Source organism: Ambystoma mexicanum, chromosome 6q, assembly GCF_040938575.1.
Source record: "Ambystoma mexicanum isolate Mex_15411 chromosome 6q, UKY_AmexF1_1, whole genome shotgun sequence".
In the NCBI taxonomy this organism is placed as follows: domain Eukaryota; kingdom Metazoa; phylum Chordata; class Amphibia; order Caudata; family Ambystomatidae; genus Ambystoma; species Ambystoma mexicanum.
In genome coordinates this window covers 1,437,519,160-1,437,538,858 of record NC_090937.1, presented here as the reverse complement: position 1 = coordinate 1,437,538,858, position 19,699 = coordinate 1,437,519,160, and the positions used below count along the sequence as shown (strand labels likewise).

Below are 19,699 nucleotides of genomic sequence, written 5' to 3'. Positions count from 1 at the left end.
GTAATGTAGAACCCCCAACAGATGTATATTTTGGGGCTCCCAGGCTAAATAGAGGGGTGCTGTTAAGATAGATTTCTAAACTCTGACCTGGTGGGCAGAAGTTTAGGAGGCCACCCTCGGTTTAATGAAGCAGGGGAACCTTATGGACAAGCCAAACCAATCTAGGTAGCTTGGCAGACGGTGAAGACTAAGTCCCAGGCGAGGTGAGAGTGATCAGAAGCCCACAATGAGCCCACACAGCAACAAACCACAAGTTACTCTTAGACAAGTGTATATGCTAAATATCTATACATTTATTGTCGGCCAGACGAATAGACACAAGTAAACTTCAGTTATATAAAAAGTTACCACACAAACTACTCTACAACATGTATACAATACGTTTTCTAGTGCCACAAATGAGTAAAACACAGCCACAACCTGTAAGGAGAAGGGTGGGTTAACGCACTAGGAGCATTAGACAATTCATTCGAGTTGTTCCCCAACTTTCGGGTCCAGCCCTAAGAAGTGGGGAGCCTTGTGCTCAATAGTACAATTGAGTGTAAAAATGCATTATCGCGCGGTCAGAACAAAAAGCGGGTCTTCTTGGAGAGCAATAGCAAGTCAGGAAGGGGCTTAAAGCGATGAAGAATTGGTTCCCACTATAAGAGTAGGATCTGCCCTTGGCAGCAGAGCAGTTTTCAAAAGGTGAGAATAGCTAGGGACGCAGGCCAACCCAGCCAAAAAGAAGATACCGTTTAAGGGATATCTGTGCGTAAAAGATCGGTTGTGCCAGGGGGCCACCGGTAAGTGATACAAGTACTCACTGACCCTCGACACAGTCCGGGCCAAACTACCAGTTTAGTCGAGGTCACCAGTAGGTTCGAGTCCTGCAGTTTTTGTGGCACTGCGGCTCTCAGCAGCTGCGGGATAGAACGATCGTCTGATGGGACAGTTGCCTTTTCTCAGCTTCTCAAGGAGATACAGAGAAAATTCTGGTGCAGCAGGCTTCAGGGCGCAGGAGAGCACGTCAGCAAGACACCTACAGCGACCATCACCGGTAGTGACGCAGGAATCACAGATGAGTGCAGCATTATGCACTGTCCCGATTCGGGACCCAGAGGAGCTAGGCCTATGAAATATGGCAGGAGAGGGCACGGGACCACAAGCAAGCGATATCCCAAGTCTCGTGTTTCAACTCAAGGCGGCTGCAGTTCTGCGGTATACCCTGGGGTAGAGCTGGACAGTTTCCTGGATGTCCCATACCACTTCCGGAGGGGCTCGTTCGGCAGGAAAGCAGGGGGCGCCAAGAGTAGTTGTTTCCAATACTCCAAAGGGGCGAAGCACCTTGGCAGGTCTTCCTCATCGATGAACAGCGGTCTGACGGGACAGCAGAGGGTGAAAGGTGTCAAACCTTCCAAAGTGTCTCCGGCGGTTCTGCAAGCCCGTTTCTTCGGTGCAGGATACTTGGCTCCTTCTGTAGTTCGGAGATAACTCAGGTGATCGACCTGGAATGGATGCAGAGCCCCTTCTCTTATCCAAGATTAGATTTGCGCCAAAATCGAGGACTTCCAACCGAAGATCTGCTCTCATGCAGACATCCCAGGCGTGGACCAATCACGGCCCATGGTGGTCCCAGTCATTCAGGTACTCCAGACATACTGGCACCAGTAGTGTGGATTGGGACCAGACAGTCCCAACCACATCCTGGGCACACACATGACAGGCAGAAAGAAGCCTGTGAAAGATCGGTTTTCGCGGGAGCCTGCATGCCCAAATAAGGAAAACCTGGGTTACTCGACATGGGTGAAGGCAAGGAACAAAATGGCCATGGGACAGAACAAAAGACTTTGTGGCTTGGCCATTTTCGGACCTAGTCACAGTCTTGAAACAAACGCAGTAAACACAGTGTGTCAGTAAAAAGAAGTAACTGCTGCCACTAGTACATCCCAGGCACACTCATACAATCACCAAAAGAAATCTTTCTAGGGTGTATAGGGCCATAAAACCAAAAGGACCCCAGCACATGGAACTGAAAAGGTACATTGTGCACTGTTAACAAGTTATCAAGAAATGGCAACATAGTCAAAGACTAAGGGAAAAATTGTTTCCCAGTACTGACAGTCTGAAAGACGTGTCAGTTTCCCCGAAGAAGGCTGGGCTCCACTGGTAAAAAGTCAGGATAGGATAGCCAAACAAAAGCAAAATGTTTGGGGGGTCCACAAATGGAGGGAAATAAAAAAAAAAATTAAAAAAAAAAACAACAACAAAATTTCCACAAAGTGGGCACTGGAGGCTTTTGGAGCTCGTTCAACCAACCAAGTCAAAAGTGAACGTACATCTCTTTTAACAAATATAAAAAGATGACAGGGTCAGATTAGAAAAAATGTATTACAATTTATTTTTAGCATATCATAAAATAAAAGTTGACCCAATGGTCATACTGCAACATAAATGTTAAACACAATTCTTATAAGAAAAACAAAAAGCCGATTAGTTGCCCTAAAATGTTAACAGTGTAGCTAAAGTGGTGTTAGCAGCTAATAGGCAACTTCAATTGTTGTAATTAATAACACAAGTCAAAAAAGTCCCCGCATTTGTTGTGTCGAGAGTGGTAAGTCTATTTCCAGCCTTATAGTTGACTCCATACATTGGTCAAGTTTTCAATGATGTACGATATTTATCGTTCAAAAAGGCTTTCTTCAGGACACATTAGGCAAAGATTTTTTCGGGTCTGTAATATCGTGTTAGCAAACACTATTGTATTCAAATCACAGCATATCTGTAATAAAACCATACATGTTAGCCGACCAATTATTCAAATTCATACTTATTTACATTTTGACACTTGGGGCAGAACGTGCCACCTGCCTCAGACAACTTTCAGTACACACCCTAGTTATATAATTAATTTGCATTACCCATGCAAAAGCACATTTATTTCTTTTACCTGCAACTAATTGCAATCTTTAATTACAAAGTTGAAATTCTGCTAAGTTATAGTTCACATGCTATACAGAATCCAACTTAGTTTTTCCTTTAAACATATTGTGGTTCTAAACAGAACAGAGAATACTGCATCATTTTTGTATTTTACAACCCAGATTTCTGTTACACAAAGTAGACCCTAGGTTCATACCTTTCTGTTTTCAATACAGAGCCAAAAGCGTATCTGTTGTATCTGGCAAGCATACAAGATCTTATTATATCAGCTATTCATGAAGCTGTAATTGAAATGAAATCTCGTGTTACATTTATTATTTTATTGTACACGCCTGACGATACTAGTTAAAGACAATTCAACACTCCGCGGGAGCCTACCTCGCAATTTAGGTGGGCGACATGCAATAGAAATGTTTCTTTATTTCACTGTAGGCGATTGCTCAAATTCGATGTGCTGAATTACTTGGTCGAACTACATACGACTGGTGGAATACAAAAAAACAAGCACGCAAGGACGTTACTTAGAGCTAAAATATATGATTCACAGAATAGTCCAGTATTTTGAGCAATCGCGTACAGCGAAAAACAAAGAAACATTTCTATTGCATGTCGCCCACTATATTATGAGGTAGGCTCCCGTGGAGTGTTGAATTGTTTTTAACTAGTACCATCAGGCGTGTACAATAAAATAATATATGTGACACGAGGTTTCATTTCAATTACAGCTTCATGAATAGCTGATATAATAAGATCTTGTATGCTTGCCAGATACAACAGATACGCTTTTGGCTCTGTATTGAAAACAGAAAGGCATGCACCTACGGTCTACATTGTGCAACAGAAATGTGGGTTGTAAAATACAAAAATTATGCAGTATTCTCTGTTCTGTTTAGAACCACAATATGCTTAACGGAAAAACTAAGTTAGATTCTTTATAGCATGTGAACTATAACTTAGCAGAATTTCAACTTTGTAATTAAAGATTGCAATTAGTTGCAGGTAAAAGAAATAAATGTGCTTTTGCATGGGTAATGCAAATTAAATATGTAACTAGGGTGTGTACTGAAAGTTGTCTGAGGCAGGCAGCAAAGTGTCAAAATGTAAATAACAAGTATGAATTTGAATAATTGGTCGGCTAAAATGTATGGTTTTATTACAGATATGCTGTGATTTGAATACAATAGTGTTTGCTAACACGATATTACAGACCCGAATAATCGTTGCCTAATGTGTCCTGAAGAAAGCCTTTTTGAACGATAAATATCATACATCATTGAAAATTTGACCAATGTATGGAGTCAACTATAAGGCTGGAAACAGACTTACCACTGTCCACACAACAAATACGGGGACTTTTTTTACTTGTGTTATTAATTAAAACAATTGAAGTCACCTATTAGCTGCTAACACCACTTTTAGCTACACTGTTAAAATTTTAGGGCAACTATTGTCAAACAATCAGCTTTTTGTTGTTTCTCTTATAAGAATTGTGTTTAACATTTATGTTGCAGTATGACCATTGGGTCAACTTAACTTATTTTATGATATGCTAAATATAAATTAATACATCATTTTTGCTGATCTGGCCCCGTCATCTTTATATTTGCTAAAAAAGATATACGTTCACTTTTGACTTGGTTGCTTGAACGAGCTCCAAAAGCCACCAGTGCCCACTTTGTTAGGTAGCTTGTGAGGTCCCTTTCTTTTTCTATTGTGACTCAGTCCTCTCCTCACGAACCCCTACATCAAAAAAACAAAAAAAAAAAACAAAAACAAAAAAAAGGACACTACTCTTAATTGGCTCACTATTTTCCTTGGGAAAATTCACACATAAATTAAATCTTTCCCAACAGGTGCCCCTGGAATTTAGAAATAAAAACTCCTAATCCAGGGACATTGATGTAGTAGCCGTTGCGAAGAACACCTTCCTCTCATTGTTCTCTCTTCTCCTCAGAAAAGAATTCTGTTAAAGATGATATACTGCAATAGGTCACTTTATCTTACAGTAAGTCTACACCTTCACAGATCACCTGATGTCACAGGGTACAGATCTGCAACCCACTGTGTACAGACAGCAGACCAGGCGCAACGTCATTGAGCGGACTGGGCTGAAGCCCCCCACTAAAAATTTAGCTGAGGGGCGGGGCTTCTGTGCCTTTTAACAATTCAAAGGATCAGGAACATGCTTCTGGGCGCATTTTGTTTCTTCCGAGGCAAATCCATCATCTGCTCGGCTGAAGAAGCACTACCCATTTCCCAGAGTCACAGCTCTCCTGAGACACACAGGCTGCGCCCCAGGCTCTGCAGCTAGTGCCGTAAAGAACTCGACAACACGTTACTTTTGTCATCAGCAGCATAACCTTTCTTATGCAGGATGGTGAATTTCCAACTGAAAGACCAGCAGTCACCTTAGAAATCTGTGACAGTTAAAGCAAGCAACACAATAAAGTACCCTTTGAAAATGTGTTCAGAACCAAAACGTCTAATAGCTTGATAAGCTAAAAAGTAAAGTTTGAGTTGATGTCCTTAGTTGAATGTTCTTAAAACCATAAACAAGCTGGAGGTTTGTGACGAATCTCCAAAACTAAGTGAGCTTATGACACAACAAAGGTACACCGATATTATTTTGGCCCAACGTGCTGCTATACAAATGTACATGTTGTCATAAGCAAGTAAACTCTATAGGACAGTATTATTGTAGTTCTTGACACCCAAAACTAATATTTGTTCCAAGTAAAGCGTGGAAGAAGTTGGCCATGCCCAAATTGCAGATCGGGTTAAAATCCCTGCTTCGTTGTTTAGCATAAGAGTGTGATCCTAGGCAAATAACGTAATCTCACCCTGACTTCAAATGCAAAAATTGGAGTGCTTATAAGGTGATTAGGTTTACACACTTACAATAGGACCATTTTAATAAGTGTAGGGACAAATTGGTGTACCCTGGTGCTCCTCTGCTAGTAGCCCCAATACTGTCACATAGAACTGCATTATTGCTGCACTGGCCCTTCCACAGTCTTGTATCACTCAATTTGACAGGTAGACATAGTCTCACCAGCCAGTCAGTGCACCAGAGATTCTAGTATAGCGGACTACCTGTGGTAGAACCAACATTACATTTTCTCCCATGTTGCTCCCAGCCACTGAAGTTGCTTGGTCAGTCCAGAGTCAGCCCCACACTTTGCTATATCCTGTTCTGCCATAATATGAAGTCTTTAATTGCACACCCTCTGCCATTTTCAAACTTTCTAGAACCTTCAGGATCTGCAAGAAGTGGGCGTTTTCAGACTTAGAGGAGAGAGTTAACTGATTTTAACATTGAAGCGGCACTAGAATAGTCCAATTACAATGAGCAATGAAGTTAGATACCCCTACTCAAGTAAGGGGGCCACTCCTCCACCGGTTCTGAAGTTAGCCCCTCTCCCAACATTTGAAGGGTTTGCCCCCGCCTGGGTGCACCCCTGGATGTGCACACTTGCATTTTGTTAGGCAGAGAGGTGAGGGAAGCCTTTCCCCAAAAATGGTGGTGTTAAAGTTTTACTATGTTTTTCAGAAAAATGTACTTGAACAAATGCTGTAAAACTTTAAAGCTGCTACTTTCAAGAAAGACTTCTATTGCCTCTCTGCATAGTGTGCTTTAAAATATATTATTTGATAGTTGGTCCCCACACCAGACCATGGTAGGGGGAAGCCTCCAAGTTTGCCTCGCCTATTTTCTGAAGTGGCCTCTCCCATTACCACTTAGCCCCCCAAAAATGTAGGTTTCGTTGCGCCCCTGCAGCAGACATCGCTTTTGACCAACGAAACTGACCACAGGGCGTGTTGTCACCATACCACAGGAAAGATTAAGAGATTAGCCTGATAAAGGCCAGACTACAGCCCTGAAAGTAAAAAGAAAGAGCCAGAAACACACACAAAGATACTTACTGTTCATTGAAACCAGTGGCTAAGGAGAATTTAGGAGAGCCTCTCAATTAACAGTATATTGAGGAGTTATTGGGGTAGGGATGTTGATAGGTTGCACTACGATGGAGTCCTCGATCAGCTGTATACTAGAGGTTATCAATCTTTGATATTTAGGGGAGGTTTTCCACAAGTGGCATAGTGCACGCCCTTTGGGGGCCTCAATGCTAAGGGAGGAGGTGCTTGATCAGCTGTATGTGAAAGGCAACGTACGTTATTGGGACAAGGCTCTTGATCAGTGGTATTACATGGGGCTCCCCACAGGATGAAGGATGTCCAACTGCGTGTGTAGGGGTGTCTTAATCAGCGGAAGAGGGGTGGGGGGGACCCAAATAGCAGATGGAACCTCCCCACAATCGATGTGGGAGTGAAGCATTTGAGGATACTAGGGGGGGGGGGTCTGGTATGGGCTCTCCATCTGGCTAATGATCGGTTTAGCAAAATACGGTTCACCCTTTAGTTTGCCCTACTGTTAAAAAAATAAATGAAACGCACGTTCCCACACATTTAGTTACAGCACTTGAACGGAAAGATCAAGTTGGAACAGTATATCGATGTTAGGTCAGGAGGACCCCCCATAGCACTTTGGCGGGCTCACCCAGCGGTAGGAGGGAGTGGAGCAAGCGAGTGGCCGTCGTACGCCGAATGTGGTATTGCACGAACGCCAGGTCTTCAGACCCCAACCAAGGTGACAGTATACTTTGCACGTTGATGCCAGCGGCGTGAAACTCGTTGGGGGTGAAGACGAAGCAGACGCTGAATACCACGTAAGCCAAAGTGAAGGTAACTTCAGGACTCTCCATTGTTGCAGCCGCACTGGCAGCAACTGCGCTTCCGGCTAATAGGTTGGCTGCCTGCTGGGAAACGTAGTTTCTTCTTGCTATACGATGCTACCTCTGGCATTTAGAGGCAAGCTGTAACGTCTCACCATGGCAACGATGAACTGTTAAATGTAACGTCACCACCCAAAGAGCGTGAGACGTGGTGACCATGTTGGAACAGGTAGACTTTGATTGAGTGGATATTTATAATGCTCCAATACACTATGTGTTTCAAGACTTCCTATCAAATACCCTCAAAGTCGACCAACACAGCGAAGGCAACGGCACCTCGCACGTACATAGACAGCCGTCTTTGGTAAGGATAGCTGTTAATGCTGCATCTCTGTCGACGCCCGGTCAGATGAGCGAGAGTTGCCAGCTGTCCCGGTGCCACCTAGATAGGGATTTACACACAGAGTTCTACTACAGCTCTATAGTAGAACTCTGTGGATGTATGTCACGAGCAACTTCCAATACCTTCTCCTCAGAACTACATTTCCCGGCGATCAACAGACGTAGCTCAGAGTTTGACGGCAAGCTCGCCGCGGCGAGGATCCCCTCCCACGCTTCTCATACAATTTGCATGTTCACCAAACCTTGCATCTCCTATTGGTCCGTTCGTACCCTGACCCCTGAACTCGCGCGCGTTACGAGATTCTGATTGGGCGAGCTTCGCCGAACGTCGAAAATTTGAAACTTTTGAGCTGGGATCTAGAGGGAAGAGTTGCGGCTCAGTGATATCTGGAGACAGAGAGCATAAACCACCTGATTCCGCTCACCTTTAAATCCTCCCTCGGAGTTAGGTAAGAGCTGGAGGGAAGTGTGAGGAGCTTAGGGGACGGGGTGAGGCTGAGCCCCTTTCTAACGCCAGCTGCAGAAATGATACGTCCATGCGCGCTGGTTTAGCGAATCCCCTCCGGTTCCATCGCTGCTCTTGGCAGGTCTATGCATCTGCATGGACCGCTTGCAGGAATCCGGCCTCGCCTCGTTCGGAACCCCCATGGAATAACGGTATCATCGCCGCCCTCTCCCTGATCTTTGTCTTCTCGTGTGTAACTGCCGCCTCTCGGTTTGAGCCTTTGTGCAAGAAGCCAAGCGCCCTGCAAGGGATTCATCTGGTGGGCCGTTCATCATGCCATTCGTTTAAATAATACCATGTTCCCGCTGTGATCCTAAACAATACTCAATCCCTTTCGATGGTGATTTCACCAGCGTTTAAATGTCCATTACAGCTTTGAAACGTGCTAACGAGTTTCGAGTTGTATGTTGGTCCAAACTACTACCACCTGTAAGAGTTTGTCGTAAATGAACTCTCAATTAGGAGCTTCTTCTTCTTCTTACTGATAGATTTGTATCGCATCAGCAGTGATTTTTGGATACCGAGGCTTGAGCCTCATTACTCATCTTCTCGAGTTGAGAATGTAATCGTGGGTTAGGATTTTTCATGATTTGTGTGGACTTCACAGTAGGGCTTGTTTCACAGGGTCTTTGCTGTGATTGGCAGCAGTCAAAGGGCACACAGTGTACATTGTTCTTATTCATGTGGCTCCTAAAGGCAGGAGCCAATGATTTCCAATCAGGAAGGACCCAGAATGTAAGGGGGATGGGGCGTGGTGTGGCGCCCATATCCTATACGCACAGCCAGTGGAAAGTGGGCCCCCTGATTTGAGACCTGGCCTACCCAGATAATTCCTGCAGCTGGGCCTGATTGAGAGTTTCCTCATCACATCCTATCCGAGCAGGCGTGCCACAGGGATCTAACCTTTGATCTTTCCTGTTCAACCTCTTCACCAACAGCATCCCTACAGATCTCCACAAGACCGACCTGGCGCTGTATGCAGACGATGTTGCAGTCATCTCCCAGTCATTTAGCGGAAAAGAAGTGGCAAAGAACCTGCAAGCTTCATTGGAGACCATCGCGACGTGGTACAGTGACTGGCGGATAGAATTCAACACCAGCAAGACAACTGAAATGATGTTCACCAGAAGGAAGATCAAGGAGCACCCACACATCAGCCTAAACGGTGAGACCATCAAGTGGGAGAGCAGCAGCCGCTACCTCAGTGTGATCCTGGACAGCAAACTCAACTGGGAAAGCCACATCGAGAATACTCAGCAAAAGGCAACAGGAAAGATGGCAGCACTGCACCCACTCCTGAAGAGCAAGTCCATGACCCTCCGGACAAAGATCAACGTCTACAAGGCGATCATCAAACCAACCCTGACGTATACCTCCCCAGCATGGATGACCTGCCACGAGCGACACCGCAAGAGTCTTCAGATAGTCCAGAGCAAGGCCCTGCAGATATTGTCTGGAGCTCCAATCTTCACAAGGATAGCAGACTTTCACAGAAACCTGGACATCGAGATGTTGGACGAACAACTAGCGAAGCAGAGTAAGAACTTCTGACAAGGACTGGATCAGAACCCGAACACTCTGATCAGAAGACTCACTGCCACCACTGAAAACCCCTTCAACCACTACCCGTGTCCCATCACTGCGAAGACCCTGTGAAACCAGCCCTACTGTGATGACAAGACCACACAGACCAAGAAGAATACAAACTCACGACTATATAATCAACCCAAGAAGATGGAGTAATGAGGCTCAAGCCTCAATATCCAATAATTACTGCTGATGGATCTGCAAGAAGAAGAGGCCATCAAGAGCAGGTGGTCTTCCTTTCCACTGCAATAGGAAAGCAATTGCATTCCTTTTTATCTGGTATGCATTTCTTAGGTGTGATTGACTCTTGGGGCAATTGGCACTGTAACAGGGGATTTACAACTGAAAGACTCCCCCCGCCCCCCTGTGCACAACTAGCAAAACAGTGTCTGCTTCAATACAATTGTAAAATAAAGCCCCTTTTAAATATTAGTGTGTTTCCATGATGCACTCTTAACATGCAAAAAAGCGTTTGGAGTAGCATAAAATGCACACGTTGGATGTATTGCACTATATTTTCATTCATTTGTATGGAGAACGGGCAGGGAATGACATTATTTTTCCACTTGGGCTTTGTCGTACACAAGCATTTACAACAGCATTATTTTCATGCTAGCGCAAATGTTTTGGATGCCTATGTAATGATTGCTTTTTGCCCAAGGCAAGCCCCTCACCTAAGAAACGTTTTAGTTCGTAGTTTAGATCCCTACTGCTATTTCGCTCCACTGTTATTTGCTCTTGAAGGTCCACAGTGTGTGTTCCCAGAATTTTAATGCAATAGCTTTTCTTTGAATTTTAACTTGGGTGCTACCTGCAGTGTGCACACTGCAGGGGGCTCTTGGCTCGCCCCACAATTTCTCTTCTCTGAGGTATCCTACCCCTGCTGGGTTACACCAAATAAGCTGCTTCAAATACCCATTGGGGCCCCATTGCCTTCTCCGTTAAATAACACGCTTGCATTGTACCATCTGCCTCGTAATATGCAAACTGACAAGCACTCACACAGCAATTAAACTTGCTTCCAACACCACACAAAAAACGCCAGCACTATACTCAGTGCTCCAGATAAAATTTTGAAGTGGGACTATTTCACATTTTTAGAATGGGCAAGTAAAAATGTAACTGGGAAACGGAAATGTTTTTGTAATTATTCCCTTGCACCTAGTTATTCATAAACATTAAAAGATACAGGTTGACTTCTTCCGATCGTGCAGTAATAGACTTTATTTATTTATTTATTATTTTTTTTTTTTTAACTGTGCTACTTTGTGCACTACTGGTCCAAATATATCCATGGAGCTGCAGGAGCACACTCTTGTAGGTGTCTGTTTCCTATTTTGTTAGGAGTAATTTAACTCTCTATTTAAATTTTTAGGGAGAATTTGCCTATTTTTAGGGAGTAAAAGTGGCAGATATAACACTTACCTGCAGGGCTGACTACACCTCTCACACTTGAACAAACATACCCTCACACTGTAGGAACACAAGGTTCCTCTTTGCATACAGATATCTCAAATGCTTTTGACACAAACCTCCTAGAAGCAGAATTCCACACAAAATCCGGGTACTTTTGACCGGCTCGTACCAACCCAACGCAACAGTGAAGCTATCCCTACTAATCGAACCCAGCCCCACTTTTTTCAACTTTCATTGTGCCATGAACATGGCAGCAACATGCTGTGTGAAGCCATCTAACACTTTATTTCACTCCTGTTAGGAGAGAACCATGACAAAGCTAAGGGGCAATTTGTTCTATTGGGAATAATACCATAATGGTTGGATATGGAACCCACTCTGTAGTGTAATAAATCAGATTCTATGTTGGAGTGATTTTTTTTTTTTTTTTTTTTTTTTTTTTCGGCATCACATTTTAATCATTTTTTTTAAAGGGGATGGGGTTGGAGGGTTCCCCTCCGAGCCACGCCCCTTCCCTATACTAGTCTCCCTACCACAAGTCCCTCGCAACCCCTTTTAACCTCTTACCCCATCCTCCCTATATAAATGTTTTTTTGGCATAATTCCTTTGAAGTAACTTACTGTGAAGGAATGGCTGTCAGCAACACGACGGGATGCCTTTAAGTCCTGTATGAGAAAGGTGTGCTGTGCAGTGCACCCTAGCACAATAATTTCTTGGTGATCCCAATGTCTGTAGCCAAAGAAAATAAAAGCGTGTCTGGTAGAGTGAGCTGCCCAAGATCAGACTGGTCAAGTTCTAGCTGCAAGCTCTGGCTTTCTGATTCCAGAGTTTGAGACTGTAGTTTTCAGATTACACATTTTCCTAGTGGATCTTTATTTTTGCACAGACATGCAATATTTGCATAAGTCTAGTAAGCGTTATATTAGTACTCCATGCATGGGAGCCAAATGTGTAGATTTTCTGTGGGGGGGGGGGGGGCACAGTCCTAAAGCACAGCCTTCGACTGAGCTGCAAGTAACACCACAACAAAGGTTGGTCTGGTCATAAACGGGTAAGGGAAGGTGGAAAAGGGGCAGATATGATGTGTGCCTGGATTGCAAATTACTCTTTAAAATATGTTCTATGGTTCTGTATCCTGCCTTCCCACCACTCAAAAAAATCCGTTGGGTTTGAAATGAAGGACTGATTTACTGAAAGTGATCCTTAGTTACACTAAGGTTTTGACTACACGTAGCTACCCGGCTCTCAAGTTGTCATGGGTAAGGACTTGGATGTTTTGCCAACAGTTTGTATTAGCTCACACCAGGTTGCATTTTTGTACAGTATTTGCAGTTTTTCCTCTCAATAATGCAGGAATAGTAATAGCCTAAAAGCCAGGACTGGCTGGGTCATTGGGATGGGCCAATTCGATGTGTTTAATCTCTTTCCTGGGTCAGTATTAACATCACTTTCTGTCATTTTATTGTTGGACACAGTTAACCATTTTATTAAGCATGATGTGAATAACTGCCCACAACAAATTATTAGACATTACATTATAGGAATCCACTCGTGATTTTAGGTTTGAGAAAACAGCTTTACTGTGTAATTTAGTGGTTGAAAAGTAAATGGGATGAACAGTGTTTTTTTATTTTTTTTAAGTAGCAACACAGGATCTTGCAAGATATTTATTTGTAAGTAGCCTGCTTGCGCAACCGTGTGCAACCTTGCTTAGAGTATACATGACCCTTCATCTCCAAGGTCATTTTTGTTATCGTGATTGTAGGACATTAAACACTGCCCAGCGGAAGCATACACACCCTGGTGGACCTCCTGTGAAGCAGCCCGGCATGCAGGAAAGAAATCCCTGGTCCATGTTGTGTTAACACCACTGAAAAGGCCTTAATTGTAGGGGGTGGGGGGCGGGCGGCTTTGGACTGGCCTATCCCCCTTCCCGGTTTGTCCAATGGCACCAGGCCTGTTTCCAATCCTGAGGGGCCAGGATTACAATTATTACAATTATTACTAATGTTATCTTGATTACTTTATTCCTGCTTCCTGTGTTTTGAACCTACCTTAGCTTTTCTCTGAATCCTTTACCTTTGGAGATTAGTTTTATTTTAACCATTTATTAATGCTATTATGAAGTGACCAAGTGATTTGGTTTATCACATAGCTAGGTTTGTATGGGACCACTTGCGCCCGAGTCTAAAGTAGCTCTCAGCTCCTGCAATTGGAGTGCAGGGGAGAAAGGGCACATGCAATTCTGCCTTGGAAGTTGTAGATTGTGAATGATTTGTCAGCTCTGAATTTGGTTACTTCGCCTGATACCGGCAGCCTAGGAGGATACGTTGAGAGGTTGCAGTGGTATTTAATCGCCTTCTGTGGCCCTGCACTAGTATTTAGCTCTAATTCAGTCGACTGCACATCAGCATCCCTTGGGTGCATTGTATGATGGTTTGAATTGCTTTAACATCAATTGGTCTAAATTACTGTTTTGACAGCCTGTGCCCCTTTTTTGTGATGTGGTCTGCGTTTTCCTGTCCCTTTTCCTAGGCCCCTATTTGAAAGTGGTGTATTTTAATAATTGTAAATGGTCTGTGAGACGCAGAATCTGTTTCCTCCATCTCCCCAGGCATAATTGGTTTGTCTATCAATGTCGTTTGGTTGAATGCCACAGTTGAACAGCCATTGTCAGACCAGGAGAGTATCTTTTGGGGAAAGGTGTAGTACTCGATTCTTTTTGGTATGTGTAGTGTTGGGACATCAGAAGACTATGCAAGATAACATTTTAATAACTAGAGCAAGTTCTGGAATGAGTAAAGTGTCGCGTTTAGAATACACAATGTAGATGGACCACTTTTCTGGAGATTTTCTTTTGTACAAGTATCAAAACATCATCGCGAATATCAAGTGGGTAATTTCAAAAATTGTAAATCCATGTTAAAACACATGAAAGTAATTTTGTTTACTATTTACTTAAGAATGAACTCTTAGTCCATAGAATCCTCTTTAAAACATACCATATTGCCTTTGGTGCTTGGCGCTGTGGGAAAATGCTGGCATGGCTTGCTGTGAGTGCACAAAAGAGTGTTCTGTAATGAAGGAATTTTAACATTTTCAGATCCTGTGCTGTTAATATGGCAAATGTGGGTCAACACTGGTTAAGTCCTTTTTGTTTTTGTTTTTTATTTAGCTGGTGCATTTGACCTGCCAGACACACAATCGGTTAAGAGAACGCCGGCTGTGAGCTGGGTGGATTGTGGCATGTCTTTAAAGCTAATACAACTTTAGGAACTATGTTTTCTTTACATGATATGATCAAGTGTACATGGTAACCAAAGGGACGATATGCCCACTTCAAAGTCTAGTACCACACCCCGGTTGCCGCACACCATGTTGGGATATCTCACAGAATCGAGTCCGTAAGGGTTGTTTACCGTCATCGTTGATGTAGAAAGGTAAACATTTGGTAGAGAAGCATGCCCTTTTTGCTTACATTTTAGTATTTTGCCCGTTTGTTTTTGACCAGCAAGACGCAACTTGTGTAAATACGCCTTGAAATGCGTGCAGGCAGATGGTGACATGCCATTGTATCTTTTTGTTATTGTACATTTTACAGCGAAGAGGGCTGTTGTGCTCTTAGAAGACGTGCATTAGCAAGTGTTATTATGTCGTGGTCTCGATGTAGCTATGAAACCTGTAGGTGGGGGCTGGATGGTCCTTTCATTTTGTTTGTGTATTTTGACCATCTTTTTGACAGCTTGCCGTGCTGTGATGTGGGGGGGAGAGGTAGAATGTGGACCCAAGCCGAAGACTAACTTTGAAAGCAAATGGAATCAAGAGTACAATGCACCTAAATATTTTAAAATGACAATTTTTTGGTTGGGTCATTGGATGCAAAATGTTTCGATGATCGGAGGTAATGAATGGTAATGAGAATTTGCGACAAGACACATGCACTCCATGATGTGAAGCCTCCAAACCATGCTCATTTACGTTCATTGCTTACCATTACATTTCTGCGTAATTTTAAACAATGGTGCCCTTTTAATAGTTTTCACTTCCAACACACACAACAGAAATTCCAGTTACGGAGTACACATTTCTATTAAAGGTAGTGATTTTTTTTTTGCATCTACATACTTCCTCGTGCAGTCACTACACACACTGGACATTAAATGTCCCACCTTTTGGTGGTGAGGTGTGGGGATAGCTACACTTTCTGAACCAATTTTCTACAGACCCATCCAAAGCAGTCTTTCAGTGTTTGAACTCTTGTTGGTTTAAAGTACTAATAGCACATGCTGCTGTTTAGGCATGATCTGAGAGCACTCTCAAAGTTTAGACAAAGCCACTAGAAGGACTGGGTGCGTTCAAAAGGTTGTAGGCCAATGTGTTGGTGCCAATTATTTATTTGGTACTCTTGACCTACCAAGGCTTGATTGAGCTTAATGGTATCCTCAAACTTTGGATGTCCTTCAGTCGGGTTTCCAATCACAGCAACCTAAGGCATTAAATAGTTTTCAAAAATTGATTAGCAGAGTTTGCTTACACATTTTTTCTTGATTAGCAAACAACCCCATTTGATTTGCAATTTTGTACTAGTTTTTAATGCCACCAGCAGATAGTTGTACACAAGTGCCAAATTAATTAGCAAACCTACAGAATTGGATAGCAAATTGCTCTGCGACACTGTTTATTTTATGCCTTGCATTCTGCACATGGCTCTTGCTGGTCAATTTACCCTGTTGGTATGGCTTCATCTGTCTGCAGCATTTGAAACTGTGGATCATGCTATTCTGGTATCTCTGCTGAAAGCCCTTACTGGAATGAAAGGTTTCACTGTAGCATGGTTTAAACGCTTGAGCCAGCATTATGTACCTCTATTTACTAACTGCGGAGTACCATGGGTCTGTCCTCTTGCCTTTTGCTATTTAATGTTTAAAAAACAAAAGTTATTATGGTTCACAGCTCACACAGGTACAGTCTCCCATTGCAACACTTAGTTAAGCCAAGTAAATTTCAAGTACACCCCGCCAGGTCGCAAACGGGTCCCTCCCAACAACATTTAGGAATAGTGCGCTCAAAAATGTTGGGCGAGATTATTCGGGCAAGTCGTTATAAGCATGCTGTGATCGATTGTAAACATTTTTCCTAAGCATCTAGTTTTTTTTTTTTTTTTACACATGCGAAAACGTGTTGGGCATGGCCATCTTGTGCTAATCTTATCCGTGGATCGATCTTCAAGTGCGCTTGCAGCAATATATCATAACACCCGCCCCCGAAGCTGACATCACTTGTACCAACAATCTGCTCCACCTATTTTTTCATTGTTTGTGGCCAACGTAGCCCAGCGTGCCATGTCATCACCCACGCCTGCAGAAACAGGAAGATGAACAGACATGCTCACACATAGCGTACCTTCTCTGTCTTGCTCAAAATAGCATTTGCATATAGAATTATTTAAATAATACATCCATAATAGTCTGCAATGTTGCAAGTGTTTTTATTTTTCAAAGAATTTTCACAAGAATTTATAAACTCCATGAAACAAACTATTTTTTAATTTTGCGGGTAAGTTAGAGCTGAGGACGTTTTCATGACTCTCGAGCTACGCAGATAACGATGAACGCTCAATGTTCTTTTGTGTCCTTGTCTTGCCATATGGCACGTCAGCAAAACAATTCAATGACCTCCTTTGGTGCTCCGTGTGGGAGAAAACATGTCTTTTTTTGCAGTTCCAAAGCCCAATGTTCTTCTCTATGCCCTTAAATCATGAATGCTGACATGTTTCTCCTTATTGCCGGAAACTCAAATGGACATATAGGGCCATATTGATTGTCTCACATAACGCTGATCGAAAAAACACTGCTTATGGTAAACCTCCATTATTGATTCCAGAACCCATCTGCTGGCATCTGGAAGCTATGGCACGCGCAGTACGGTACACAGTATCTGCGGACAAAACACAATAAAAATACATTTCAGTAACCATTCTTTATTTTAATAGTACACGTTAGCGTACAACTCATTACTGTTTGAAACCTAATCCTAAGCACAACACAACCAATATTCCACGCATAAATGAAAACCAGGTGTGCTCCTTGAGAACACGAGTTGCATACAATTTGAGCGCTGTAAAGTAGGCATAGCTCCCAATGGGGGAAACTAACAACAACCATTCAGCTTGAACCCCGGACGGATGTAATTGTAACGGAGCTTGCAAGATTACTCTTCAAAAAAGCGATAACCATGCACACGGGCAACGTTTACTCACCGTCAATTATTATGCATACAGCACCGCACCCTACTCGTTTTCAATGCCAATAAAAAAGTTTTGTAAACTTGAAGTTGCATAATTTCTGGAAATTCCATGGTTAGTCCACGAGCAACTGCTCTGTACGATGTATCACACACTTTCACACTAACTTGGCAGTACATGTCCGCTCCCAATATCTTTTTTTTTTTTCTATTCCCCACAATGTATGTCCTTTGAGCAATTGCTGCCTAGCACCAAAGGCCAAATTACAAAAGGCACTTGTCCTATTCAAAGGCATAGACGTTTAGCTTTTGATTTCGGCAAAGAATGCAGAAAAAGGCATTGAGGCGTGACAATGTTTCAGAAAAAGGACAGCTTGAAACATCCATCTAAATATGTTACGCCAAGTTAACGTGTCTACATTCACGAATTGTGTGTTGATGCAACGCACGTGTTTATCAGCCCTCAAATGAAATTCCAAATAAAGCTAACCTCCCCCAGAACTGTTTCATTTAACCAAGCTGATTACCTGTTGGAGTAGCTGGCTCGAGCATATTATTGTGTCTTTCACAATGTAACTTGTGTGAGTTAGACCATAGCATTAGCTACATGGAGTGATGATCCTAGCTTACACACGATCATACCCTGAGAAGGAAATCTCTCTGAAGGGCTGACAATTTTGAAAGATTTAGGGACTGGCAATTTCGGGAGGCTAGGCAATACAAGATTAAATGAGATGCCCAGCATTAGACACTGGTTAAGGGGTGAATCTGGGACTGGTGCCAACTCTGCTGCATTTGAAAACTTTCAGTACCAGTTTTTACCATGAACTACAATAATTTAATTTTATACAGCTGATTTGGAAAGTACACCAATCATATCACCAAACATGTCAATTTTTAAAAACAAAATATTATAGACTGGTTTAACACAGAATGATTCTAGCTTCATTCTCTCCATCAATAAGTACCAGCATACCAATCGGTGTGATTTAACAGATTTTACTCTCGGTTGGTCTTTTGTATTTTAAAGCTTTACATACTTCCAAAACACTGGCTTGTAAAATTGTCATTTATAAATGTGCAGAAAAACCTTTTGACTTAAAAAATTAAAATGCAAAGCATTTTTTGTGTGTCAAAGGAGCAGCCTTTAAAATGTTTGCCCGAGTCCTGCACCATCTGGTCCACTCCCTGCTGTCTACCACCCCTTCCACTCAAATGGCCTACATAAGAAGAAGAAGGAATAAGTAATGGGCTAAAGGATGCCACCAGCATAAGAGTAGGCAAACCTCACAGAAGACTGTACAGTAATGTACGAGATATTGGATGATTTGACCAGGATCACTCTGTATGCTGATACAAGCATGAATGCTTTGGTTCCAAATTTGGATACTTATTCATCTCTTGGACTAACAGTTTATACTTATCGTTGGAGGTGATTACCTAAGTTTTACAACACCCCATCTGAACAAACCAATTTCTAGACCTTCACCATAATGATATGTTTGTTTTTATAGCAACCCCTATCTGATGCAGATACATTGCTGATAATGGCACATGTTGTGCTGGAAGACCAAGTACATATGCAGGCAGGTTTATAAACTTCAGACATAGGAAAGGCTCAGCCATCCTTGCAGAAATGTGTTATTCTAATGTTGCATAGGAACACACATCTCTGCAATGAGTGCTTAACACTGAGCTAACTTCTGAACCATTGTAGCACCCAATTTACAGATATGCGTTTCAAAATTGTCTATTGCACAGTATCAACATAATTGCCAATACACCACAGTGAACACAGAAAGAATTACATGATGAACTGATTGCGGCAGAATTTACTTGCCAAAACAGACAGGCAATAGGTTTAGAGCCTCAGAATCGTGCCATAAAATA

General features: G+C 42.6%; 2 protein-coding genes across 5 annotated transcripts in view; one reads left to right on the top strand and one right to left on the bottom strand.

The window, feature by feature from the left end:
• Nucleotides 1-7,756, bottom strand: part of TMEM129 (transmembrane protein 129, E3 ubiquitin ligase) — a 93,301-nt gene extending 85,545 nt beyond the window's left edge. The window contains exon 1 of the mRNA XM_069632147.1: nucleotides 7,481-7,756. Coding sequence (XP_069488248.1) covers nucleotides 7,481-7,685 — 205 coding nt within the window. The 5' untranslated portion in view covers nucleotides 7,686-7,756. The remainder of the gene's footprint in view (nucleotides 1-7,480) is intronic.
• A 161-nt stretch (nucleotides 7,757-7,917) lies between these two features.
• Nucleotides 7,918-19,699, top strand: part of TACC3 (transforming acidic coiled-coil containing protein 3) — a 623,382-nt gene continuing 611,600 nt past the window's right edge. For 2 of the 4 annotated variants that reach the window (XM_069632146.1, XM_069632143.1), the window contains exon 1: nucleotides 8,369-8,506. The gene's annotated coding sequence lies outside the window, so the exon portion shown is untranslated. Of the gene's footprint in view, nucleotides 8,020-8,368; nucleotides 8,507-8,578; nucleotides 8,715-19,699 lie in introns of those variants that run through there. The other 2 variants (XM_069632144.1, XM_069632145.1) reach the window with 2 other exon arrangements.